This window comes from Schistocerca gregaria, chromosome 11, assembly GCF_023897955.1.
Source record: "Schistocerca gregaria isolate iqSchGreg1 chromosome 11, iqSchGreg1.2, whole genome shotgun sequence".
In the NCBI taxonomy this organism is placed as follows: Eukaryota; Metazoa; Arthropoda; class Insecta; order Orthoptera; family Acrididae; genus Schistocerca; species Schistocerca gregaria.
Genome location: NC_064930.1, coordinates 92580663 through 92593836, shown reverse-complemented (window position 1 = coordinate 92593836; position 13174 = coordinate 92580663). Strand labels below are relative to the sequence as shown.

Below are 13174 nucleotides of genomic sequence, written 5' to 3'. Positions count from 1 at the left end.
ATTGAAACCAAGTGTACACATGTGCTGCCACGCACAAAATTCTTCCTATCGTATCCTCCAGGTTACAAAGTTTTCTCTGCTGTGCAAATTAAAATTTGTTTCAAACCTCTGAAAAACAAATTTAGTAAGTGTCATTACACTCATGTCAGACGATCGTTAAATTTATGTGTAATGTTAACGCTCTAAACCGAATAAATAATACAAGGTATCATTGAAAATAGTCATACTACTGTTGATATCTTCGAGGAAAAAACAAACACAGCTACAACGAAGGTAATCCTGCTGATTGATGTCCCCTGACTGTCAAAGAAAATTTGCTTGAAGCATTTTGTAATTTGGATCTGGACAAAAATTTATTTAGGGTGGTCAAGATAAATGGGACACCCTCTATATATATATATAAAATTTGTTACATTTAGAAATTATCATCATTTTAATTGCTTTGTAGCTTTGAAAGAACACAGTTTCAGCCATGCTTATCACTTAATACAGATTTATGATGCTTTTCGTAGTGTGCCAGGTGTAAAAGTATGAAACCGGAATATCCCTATAGATGGTGCTAGCCGTCAGTGTAGGTCCCGTGAGAACGTGTCTGCAATGCCATCTGCTTCCTGTAATGGCTGACGACGAATGTCAAAACACAGTAACCCCAGTTCCACAATCGGTGTCTGTGTCAAACCCGTCGAGATGTCGAGTTTTGCGCCTACGAACTACGATCTGCAGACATCATTTGAAGAAAACTGCTGCAGAATAGCGTCGAATGCTTGCCAAAGCTTTCGGCGAACGTACCCTTGGAAAAGCTGAGTGTTCGGAGTGGTTCAAAAAATTGATGTGAGAAGCGACGAGTCCGGGAAACGAGCGTGAAAGTTCAAAGACAACGAATTGCAGGGTCTTATTGGATGAAGATGGTTCTCGAACAGAAACTCGCGGAATAACTGAATGTCACGCAGAAAGCCGTTTCTCTTCAGCTGAAAGCTATGGGAAGAGTGCTGAAAGTGGGAAAATGGGTTCCGCATTAATTGAATGAAAGCAAACAATTCGAAAATCACTTGCGAAATTTTGTTCGGCAGATTCAAAATAGTCGTTTCTCCATCGAATAGTGATAGGTGATGAAGAATGGATGTTTTTTGAGAATCATAAGCGTCGTAAATCATGGGTTAATCGAGGCAAACAATCAACATCTACTGCAAAGACCAAATTGCTTGGGAAAGAAGGCAATGCTCTGTGTTTGGTGAGATCAGATGGCTGTCGTCCGTTATGAGACCGTTAACACCGGTCGCTACCAACGGCAAATGATTGTTTTAATTCGAGCATTGCCTGAAAAACGACCGGAATATGGAAAAAGGCAACACAAAGTCATATTGCTCCATGATGATGCCCCATCACACACAGCAAAACGAGTCAGGGGAGCGATCGAGGCGCTCAGTTGGCAAGTACTAGGGTATGCGGCATATTCTCTAGACTTGTCCCCGTCCTATGATGACCTATTTCCAGCACTGAGACTGGGAGACTCTCTCGCTGACGAACGCATCAAGTCGTATGGGAATGTACGAAAAAGGCTCGCTGACATGTTCTCTTCAAAAGATGAGCTGTTTCTTTGGCATGGCATTCATAGCCTGCGGGCAGATTGGAGATATGTATACATAGCAATGGAGAATCTTTTGAATTAAATATTGTTTATCAGTTTTAATTAGAAGAAATTTAATTACTGCATCCAAATTCCAGTTTCATACTCCTACACTTGGCAGTTAGAACGTCAGTAACCAATATTTGTATTCCCATATCTCCTGTTTACTTCTGCCTTGTTGTCCTTTCCCATTTCTTGATTTTGTGCACGTTATCTCTCGTTAGAGACTTTGTGAATGTTTGATTGCATCTGATATTAAGATATTTTAATTTGTGAACAGTATGAACATGAGAAGACATCATTGCTATGTGAAATAGTGGAATTTGAGCTATCTGTTCTCTCTGGAAGTGAGCATCTTAAATATCTCGTACTTGAGAAAAATGGCAGGAAGAGACTATCAAATATTATGTCCGACACGAGCTATCGCGTCCAGCTGATTGGGAAAACTGTGACTGGCAAGAATACTCTACCTGTAGAGATTACACTTCAAGCCCTGCCTGCTGGTAAGGAAGACGACTTTGTGTTTTCTCTGTGCGATTTGTAATACTCTAAGACTAGGTTATGTTGTGTGGAATGGTGTTGCTTATTTAACAACTTTTACAATAGGTAGGACACAAGTATGGCTAAGAAATACACATATGGTGTAGAGACTGCGAATGGTGAGGAAAGTAATACCTATACCAAAGGCCGAATGAGCAAGAGATGCATTCATGAAAGACGCTGCTCCATGTTTAAATTCCAGTCTAGCATTCTGTGTTAATCCAGAGAGGGATTTCGTAATTGTTCAGAGCACTCTATTGTAGGGTAAATGTATTTTTCTAAACTTTAAGCCATAACAATGACAGTACCACACCTTAAATGAAATTACTGACTGCTTATGAATGCTCAGAAAAGATGAATCTAATGTAAAAAAAGGATGGCGTAAGTAAGATAACTTCCTATCTCTTGAGTTACTAACAAGACGTAAATGGATGAGTTCACTCACAATGCAAATTTATGTTAATTGAATGTTGTTTACGATAGTGAAAATTACATAAGGAAAATAATACGAAATCTAACACAGCACTCGTTCTGTTCTATAGAAGAAGTATTTGCTAAACATTATTTCAGCTGCAGTCTATATGACAGTGTTTTTGATTGATGTAAATACTTATTATAGAAAAGAAGGTCTGTTTTCCAGACAAAGTTGTCATGTTATGAAGTATACCAGCATTATTAATGCGTATACTTTACTCAACTGAACTGCAAATTTGCAACTCATACAATCAAGCATTTAAGTGCAATTGATGTCATCATGAGTAATACGGAACGATTTTTGTACTGGGGAATCACATATTAGAAAGAATCAATAAACATCCCTATCATGTATAAAACAGCTTCAAACGTCTGATTATGTTACAAACGAGTTAATGTGTTAAATATCACAGCTAAGTGTGGAAAATGTTAGGAAAAGTTTGAAATTCAGTTTAAAGTTTATTGGAAATCACTAAGTACTCTCATTCTTAGGTACTGGATGAAAAATTCAGGGTATTTTCACACCATCATTTACTCTGCCCCAAGACAAACACACTGTAAAACTTGTCTTCATTCATTAAACCTTTAACATGAGACTACACCTGTTAACTAATAGACTATGACAACATTTTAAATTTTTAAATTGGATCAACAATGATATGAAATACTGAACTTTTAATTCTTGTTGCCCCTTGAAGCCATTATGTAGGCCTTTCGTTGATTATTCAATCTTTTTCTCATGGTAACTTCCCCTTTGGCAGTCCCCTCCCAGAGATCCGAATGGGGGACTATTCCGGAATCTTTTGCCAATGGAGAGATCATCATGACACTTCTTCAACTACAGGCCACATGTCCTGTGGATACACGTTACGTGTCTTTAATGCAATGGTTTCCATTGCCTTGTGCATCCTAATGTCGTTGATCATTGCTGATACTTCCGCCTTTAGGGGCAATTTCCCACCCCTAGGACAAGAGAGTGCCCAGAACCTCTATCCGCTCCTCCGCCCTCTTTGACAAGGCCGTTGGCAGAATGATTTGACTTCTTATGCCCGAAGTCTTCGGCCGCCAATGCTGGCTATTTATCAAAATTTAGGCAGTGGTGGGGATCGAACCAGGGACCAAAGACGCTACCCCTAGACCACGGGTACATGTATATACCGTATTAATGCAATAAATGCTCAAAATGATATCCGTCAACCTCAGTGCATTTGGCAATACTTGTAGTGACATTCCTCTCAACAGCGAGTTGTTGTCCCTTCCGTAATGTTTGCACAAGCATTGACAAAGCCCTTACGCATGTTGTATATGTTCTAAGTATGTGAGCCTTCTAGTCGTTACAGAATCGTGCAGCTAACTAGCAAGAATGTACAAATAACAACACTGTGTCGTCTGTTCACTATAACAACGCATTCGTAATTTCTTTTTAACATTGTTCCCCAGGTTCTAGACTGGATAGCTAACTCCAAAACATTGTTGCATGTTAACAGCTTCTAGGTGTGACAAATTGTACCAGTAGCGTGAAGTGAAAAATTTTATAGCAGAGACTAAGTTAAAAATCAGATTAACTGTCTATAAATGGTTTTACATGTGAAATGTGGTGCTATCTTTTACCCTTTCTAGTGCGCAGAGTTTCAGCTTCAAAGCAATTATCATGTTGTATACTTCGGTAAGGAATGCTAAAAATTTTCTCATGGTTAGCGTCTATGTTATTTTTCTCTGAGTCAGCCGGCGCACGTGGCTGCCTGCGGTGCGAGTCATTTTCTGTCTCTTTGTTGGCGCTCGTCGTTATTGGGATTTGAAGATCTCACTTCTACAAATTCACCTTGACGAGAAGGCCCTGCCCTGCCCTGTTCCGATGGAATTCAGGTCTGTCGTTTTGTCGGTAGTTTACATAGTTTCTTTTTTGTCGGTCATGTGGTGGAGAATTTCTCCCGGTATTGTGACTGCGCGGTGCAGCGTTGCGTCTGACGTTATTGTCTACCTTCATAATAATTATTTGGCTCCCATATTGCCTGTTTCTCTGATTGTCTCTGTGACAGCCATTGCTATGGAAATGCGATCTTTCTGTGTAACTATTATTACTCTAGCAGTGGTTGCCATATGGGTGGTGTCTGTTTTGGTCACGATTTGCGTTGTGAGAATAGCCTTGTCGTTTATTATGTCTGTCATCGCGGAATTGTGACAGATGTGACCTGTAGTGATTGTTTTCCTGTATTCGGGACCCGCGGTGGCAGTGTCAATTTGCAATTCTTGTAAAAGTCCCTGAAAAGCTTCAATGTCGTCTTTGCAACGTCCTGCCAAAATAATATGTCGTAAATGTTCAGGCAATTTTATTAAGCAAATGGGGGTGAGTTCTGAGGGACTGTATGGGTTTGACAGGTACTGACTCTTGTGCAACATGTCTTCAAAATATTTGACAAGGCTGGAAAATTCAGATTGTTCAGAGTGTCTCATCATCATGATGCTGTGTTTTTTGAACGATCTTGAGCAGCTTGAGGCCAATATGCTGAGAGGAAGGCACGATAAAATTCTCCTTCACTGTGACAATCGTGAATGAGCGATTGCATTCTTACAGATGGTTCATTCTCTAAGTACCCACACATAAATTCTAATCTGTGCTCCAATGACCAGTTGGTAGGAAAACAATGAGAGAATTGATGAAGCCACGCTTGTGGATGAATGTCGTTGCCAGAATTCTTAAATGTCTTGAATTTACATGTAGTAATGAACAACTTATAGTCAAAATCATCATGTCGGCGAGTCGCATGTCGGTCACTGTTACGTCACTTCGGCGGTTCCATCTCAAAATTGGGTGTACCTTGCCAATTTCTTTCATAATTTCCGAAGTGCCCTGTATTATTATTTTGCGCCTGTTCCGTATTTTTATGTCCCTCTTCCCGTATTGGAGCGCGAGTGTCCTCTCAAATACGTAATTCTTGTATTACCTGTGTCAACTGATCTTGTACTTGCCGGATTTGTTCGCACTCTTCTGTGTCATTAAAGACTACCGGTTTTGTGTCATTCAGATTATCATCTACCTTCGTAGATGAATTACTTAGGTGATCCGAAAGTTCGACTACTTTCTCTGATAATGAACTAATGTCCTCCATGTGTCTTTCTGAACCAATTTTCAGAGTATCTACAGTGTCCTTTAAGTTTTCCAGGGTTTTTGCAAGTAGCACAACCGAATCGGTAGAGACAACTGAGTCAATTTTAGACCGCAAGGTCTCGTGATTTTCGTGAACAATAGTTTGAAGCTCTTTTATGGCTGCTTTGTGATGCTGTAATGCATTTTCATGCCGCGAAAAAATAGGTTGAAAATGCTCACAAATTTGTGTTTTTACGTCATTACAGACTTTTAGACATTTCGATTCGATGTTATGTAACTCAGTAGTTAAATATTCATGTGTTTATTCAAGCATGGTGTCAAACTTTTGAAGATTTTGTTCCATTGTGTCAAACTTTTCAAGATTTTGTTCCATTGTGTCTAACTTTTGAAGATTTTGTTCCATTGTGTCTAACTTTTGAAGCTTTTGTCCCATTTCTTGTATTAATTGCAATAACAATGCACTGGTGTCTGAAACATATTCCTCAGTGCTTTTCGGCAGTGAATTTGCACCGGCAACATTCACATTTTGACAAGCAGAAAATGTGTCTTGACTTATTTGAAAAAACGGTGAGGATCCAAAACCTGAATCTACAGTATTTGCGAGATTGTGTCCTGTCATTTCGGATTCCTGAGGCGAGCTGTTGCCGACCCATCGATCGATAATGCTTCCTTGTTCACTAATTGTTTCACTGCCTACACCATTATTTGCAGCCCGCTCTATTTCCCTATGCACGATTACCAAATTACTACTTTGAACATTAGTTCATTCATTACACGGTAGCGCTAACACACTGCTGTCGTCTTCACTGTCATTTCTCAGTTTACTTTGTAGCCTAGAATTACGTTTTTCACGCGCCATTATTGTCGCAATATTTCACACGATAACACAGAAAAGCACAATTTGAAGAGCAAAATAAGAAAATACATAAACATAGCATTGAAAATAATATATCGTTAATTGCAAGCGCAGCTGCGAAATACTTGGTACAAATCTACATGCATGCCACAACTGTTTTACTGTACAACAATGAAAAACAGCAACTACAAAGAAAATTCTCTCTATAATTACGCGCTAGCAATAAACAATAGCTACAGTAATTACAGAAACTACAAGAAGAAATCAGAAGATTCCAGTGAGGTATCCTCGGCTAAGGGTCGACATATGAAACGTCCCCTTAGAAATATTAATGAATTACTGTGCTGATAAACCTCTTACATTATTTGATTTTCAAACAGCTGACCAGAACTGAACATACTCAGACATTTCGCTCTTTACCTATTCTGATCAACACTAAACTAACACACAATATTTTTAGCGCAACGCAATCTGACTTTCAATAATCCCCACAAAAGAATGGCCCTGACTAACATTAACCTATACCTTTCACAAATCACTTACCTCACAAAAATCTTCGTTACTCGAACTACTGCAATACAGCGAGCGCCACTACTGCCAGCTAAATAAAAAATTCAAACTCCGGAAGTCACTAACTACTGATAGCCATAGTTAGCAGTTGAAAGATTTTGATAGAGAACAAACAATGTATTTACCTTAATAGTGTTCAAAAGTCATAATATATATAGCAGTCTTACAAATTTACTGTCTCTGATGGACTCACGTCCAGATCTTTTGCTCTCAAAACTCCGCCATTTCTCTCCCCACATCCACCACTGCTGGCGGCTCACTTCCAACTGTGCAGCTCCATGTGCTGTTAACAGGCAAATGCCCAACACTACAATAGCAAATTCCAACAATGCAAACCAGCCACAGACTGCACACAGCACAGTCAGAGATTTTCATATGGAGCGCTATGTGGCGTTACCAACATGAAAACCGAAACAGCCTACTTACAAGGGGTATTTAACACAGGTCTACCTGAAACTACTGAAATGAGACAAGGTCTTGACTAGAAGTTTGTCCTGTATTGTCATTTTAAGAGTGCGAAGTCCACCCAAACACACAATTCTTCGCCAAAAATAACTATCTGCCTATTGTTAGGATTATCACATTCACGTACATATCACACCGTTTTAATAGTAGCCACCATAAGTACAGATTTCTCTACCTGTTACAACGACTTTTGAAGAGTCAATCAGCATTAAGAAAGTTCAACGGTATGCATCATTTCCAATGTAGACTTTCAAGTATGCACAGTTCACCAATATCTGAAGCTAAGAATTACGGCTTCATACCACGCCAATTGGAATTTTTAAGACCATTGGAAGAATGTCGCAAAAATCTTTAATCTTCTGTAAAAGCTTTTTTGCCCGCCGATAACCATCATTTTATGAACCACTCTGCTTGTTAACGGCGATTTCCCGAGGAGTGAATAAACTGGGAAAAGTCTCATGTACAGGGTGAACATTAATAAAACCGACAAACTGGAAGGACGGATTCCTGACTGGCAATTGGGGGAAAAAGGTCCTATGAACATGCGGCTAAGAACGCGTCGTTGCTACGGTAGCTGGCGCTGACGAATGGCAGTTACACTGACCACGTGCCACGTGTTCCTGGTACGTGTATGTTGCAGGCTGTGTGACTGCAGCGTGGTCTGGTATTCATGCCGGGAACAAGCACACATTGTGATCCTATAGGGCAAAGCAGATGGGAATCGTAGAGAGGGAGCTATGTCAAAACAGTAACCCTCACGGAGACCAACTATATCGCATAGCATTTGAAGCCCTTTTTGGGCGTTTGTTTGATCACGGGTCTTTTGAGACAGATGAACGTGGAGGACTGTGCGTACAACGGATTTGGAGGGCCGGCTTCTACAGGATATTGACGACAGGAACCCTATTACAATCTCCTGGCTAGTGTCCCACCAACACAGTGTAAGCCGAAGTACAGTTGTGTACAGTCGCTTACAAAACACCCGTTCCACCTATACTTGAGTATTGCTCATCAGTGTCGGATCCATACCAGGTCGGGTTGACAGAGGAAATAGAGAAGATCCAAAGAAGAGCGGCGCGTTTCGTCACAGGGTTATTTGGTAAGCGGACTCTGCAAGCGTTACGGAGATGCAGACTCTGCATCGCAATGTAGCTTCCTGTCCAGGTTTCGAGAGGGTGCGTTTGTGCATGAGGTATCGAATATATTGCTTCCCCCTACTTATACCTCCCGAGGAGATCACGAATACAAAATTAGAGAGATTCGAGCGCGCACGGAGGCTTTCCGGCAGTCGTTCTTCCCGCGAACCATACGCGACTGGAACAGGAAAGGGAGGTAATGACAGTGGCACGTAAAGTGCCCTCCGCCACACACCGTTGGGTGTCTTGCGGAGCATAAATGTAGATGTAGACAGTTATGTGTACCCTGCACGACAACGGCTACTGTCCCTGTCACCTGCAACGAGTGCAAGGATCATCAGAGGCTGATTTCCCTCTACTGGCAATTATCTTATCGATGTTTCTCGCACTAGACCATCCAAGTTATGGGATTTCTGGCATCGATCGTCTTTCCCGACGAAGCAACCTTTACCAGAATTGCCACCATCAGTCTGCACAATCGTCGACTTTGGACTACAGACAGTCTTCGGGGAACGGTTGAGGCACTCCATCAGCATCGGTTTGGCAGCAACGTTGGGGTGGGGATTCTTGGCGACCACATTCTTAGGCCGGTTATTATTCCACAACGCCTCGACGGAGGAACGTAACAGGACTTACTGCGGAATACTCTGCATAGGCTGTTTGAGGGTGTGCCTTAGGCAGTACGATAGGTTTTGTGGGTTTTGCACGACAGAGCACAAACCCACTTCTGAATTGCAGTTTGTCGACACCTCAAGAACTTTTTCTGCGGACATTGGATAGGACACAGTGACCCTGTTGCATGGCGTGGCTAGATCAGCTGACGTAAACACTACGGATTTTTACGTCTGAGGGCATCTGAAAAGCATTCTGTGTGCTGAATCAGTTCCCGATGTGCTGACCCTTCAGCTCTGTGTCCGCCGCGACGCCTCTAACACTATTGGGAGAGAGGCTGGAACGTGCGAAAGAGTGCAGCAGTCCACGATGCGACCTGTGGACGCGTGAATTGCATCCTATGGAGGACACTTCAAATATCTCTCGTGACACGGATGCAGTGCAGCTCTGTATTGTGTTCCACGACGATTTGTTGTCGTAGAACGCACACCGTCCATTTCCAGACACATGTTCACAGGACACTTTTTCCTCCATTTCCAATTAGGAACCCATACCTGCGTTTGTCGTTTCTATTAATGACCACTCTGTACATTTGTCGTAACGCCATAACTAAAGATTTTGGTTCTACGAACTACTTGGCCATAAATAAATCATTACCATATATGTTATTTTCTGCTCGATTACACGACAAGATTCACACGCTCATTCATCACAAATCACAATAAATTTCAAGGTTGAAATGTGACTTACCATCACTCACTCTGACAGTGACAGATCAAAATAATGATGTGGACACATTACTTTTTGAAAGCTCGAAACATTACATAACTTACACTCTTCAACAAAATACTGCTTAATTAACTGTTTGTTGACTAAGTACGCATTTTTAAAAATAAGTGTCGTAGTGTCTGAATGTTGACTGTAATGGGAAGTTGTGAATTTTATTTTTTAGACAATTTTAAATTTCTCCCAAACTATTTCAAGTACGAAACTGAGAATCCTACAACACTAGTCGGGAAGACTATAAAATATCGTATACAGGGTGATTAAAAAGTCAGTATAAATTTGAAAACTTAATAAACCACGGAATAATGTAGATAGAGAGGTAAAAATTGACACACATGGTTAGAATGACATGGGGTTTTATTAGAACCAAAAAAAGTTCTCAAAATGTCCGACAGATGGCGCCCAAACTGCTACCGTGACGGGTGAGAGGTACGCCGATATGTTACAGAATCGCATCATCCCCAGCCTAGCTGATAAAAACCTGCTGGAACGTACGATGTTTATGCAGGATGGCACTCCACCCCATATTGCTAGACGTGTGAAAGATCACTTGCGCGCGTCGTTCGGTGATGATGGTGTGCCCAGCCGCCACTTCTGTCATGCTTGGCCTCCCAGGTCCCCAGACCCCAGTCTGTGCGATTACTGGCTTTGGGGTTACCTGAAGTCGCAAGTGTATCGTGATCGACCGACATCTATAGGGATGCTAAAAGACAACATCCGACGCCAATGCCTCACCATAACTCCGGACATGCTTTACAGTGCTGTTCACAACATTATTCCTCAACTACAGCTATTGTTGAGGAATGATGGTGGACATATTGAGCATTTCATGTAAAGAACATCATCTTTACATTATCTTACTTTGTTATGCTAATTATTGCTATTCTGATCAGGTGAAGCGCCATCTGTCGGACATTTTTTGAACGTTTGTATTTTTTCGGTTCTAATAAAACCCCATGTCATTCCAAGTATGTGTGTCAATTTGTACCTCTGTATCTACATTATTCCGTGATTTATTCAGTTTTCAAATTCATACTGACTGTCTGATCACCCGGTAGATCGGAGTATGGGAAATGAGTATTATCTTACAGGTCGGTGTGTAATTTTCCCACACGACAGCTTGGAAAGAGGAAGGCAGCGTAGAAAATACATAAGGCCCGCTTTCGAGTGCTCTGTAAGGAGCCCAGGCTACTGAGGAGACCTCTGCCCCTGTCCTAAGTGCCAATGTAAATACCCACACAACTCACTTTCTGCTTTTCTTACATGTTTGTAGCAAAATTTAAGAACTATGTAAACGGCAGACAAAACTGAACGTCTCAAACTACAAAAATCATACATAAAGTCTACATCCACATCTACATGGATACTCTGCAAATCACATTTAAGTGCCTGGCAGAGGGTTCATCGAACCATCTTCACAATTCTCTACTATCTCGTATAGCGCGCTGAAAGAATGAACACCTATATCTTTCCGTACGAGCCCTAATTTCCCTTATTTTATCGTGGTGATCGTTCCGCCCTAGGTAGGTCGGTGTCAACAAAATATTTTCGCATTGGGAGGGGAAAATTGGGGCCTGGAGTTTCGTGAGAAGATTCCGTCTTTTAATGATTTCCAGCCCAAATCCTGTATCATTTCTGTGACACTCTGTCTCAAATTTCGCGTTAATACAAAACGTACTGCCTTTCTTGGAACATTTTCGATGTACTGCGCGAGTCCTACCTGATAAGGATCCCACACCGCGCAGTAGTATTCTAAAAGAGGACGGACAAGCGTAGTGTAAGCAGTCTCCTTAGTAGGTCTGTCACATTTTCTAAGTGTCCTGCCAATGAAACGCAGTCTTTGGTTAGCTTTCCCCACAAAATTAGCTATGTGTTCCTTCCAGTTTAAGTTGTTCGTAATTGTAATACCTAGGTATTTAGTTGAATTTACGGCTTTTGGATTGGACTGATATATCGTGTAACCGAAGTTTAACGATTTCCTTTTAGTACTCATGTGGATGACCTCACACTCTTCGTTATTTAGGGTCAGCTCCCACATTTCGCACCATTCAGATATTTTTTTCTAAATCGTCTTGCAGTTTCTTTTTATCTTCTGATGACTTTATTAGTCGATAAACGACAGCGTCATCTGCAAACAACCGAAGACGGCTGCTCAGATTGTCTCCCAAATCGTTTATGTAGATTTGGAACAGCAAAGGGACTATAACACTATCTTGGGGAACGCCTAAAATCACTTCTCTTTTACTCGATGACTTTCCGTCAATTACTACCAACTGTGACCTCTAACAGGAAATCGCAAATCCAGTAATATAAATGAGACGATATTCCATAAGCACGCAATTTTACTACGAGCAGCTTACGTGGTAGAGTGTCAAAAGCCTTCCGGAAATCCAGTAATACGGAATCGATCTGAAATCCCTTCTCAATAGCACTCAGCACTTCATGTGAATAAAGAGCTAGTTGTGTTTCACATGAACGATGTTTTCTAAACCCATGTAGTCTGTGTGTCAATAGACCGTATTCTTCGAGGTAATTCATTTTGTTCCAGCACAATATATGTTCTAAAATCCTGCTGCATATCGACGTTAACGATATGGGCCTGTAATTTAGTGGATTACTCTTGCTAACTTTCGTGAATATTGGTGTGACCTGTGCAACTTTCCAGTCTTTGGGTACGGATCTTTCGTCGAGCGAACGGTTATACGTGATTGTTAAGTATGGGGCTAATACATCAGCACACTCCGAAAGGAACCTAATTCGTACATAGTCTGGACCAGAAGACTTGCTTTTATTAAGTGATTCTTTTATTAAGTCTCGAATCAATATCTATATTCCCATATCTTACCGCTCTACAAACTAGACAACCAACATACTTCACAATTTTTTTCGAAATACAATTTCGAATTTTACAAGTGCATACTCTTTTTGAAAACAGTTAAATCTGTTTACGAAAACAAGTTTTACTGAAACAAAACTTACTTCCTAACAACAAACTTTTG

The 13174-nt window shown here is 40.9% G+C and overlaps 1 protein-coding gene across 1 annotated transcript in view; it reads left to right on the top strand.

The window, feature by feature from the left end:
* LOC126294954 (uncharacterized) overlaps positions 1 to 13174 on the top strand; it is a 607599-nt gene that overhangs the window by 447518 nt on the left and 146907 nt on the right. The window contains exon 17 of the mRNA XM_049987174.1: positions 1908 to 2130. Coding sequence (XP_049843131.1) covers positions 1908 to 2130 — 223 coding nt within the window. The remainder of the gene's footprint in view (positions 1 to 1907; positions 2131 to 13174) is intronic.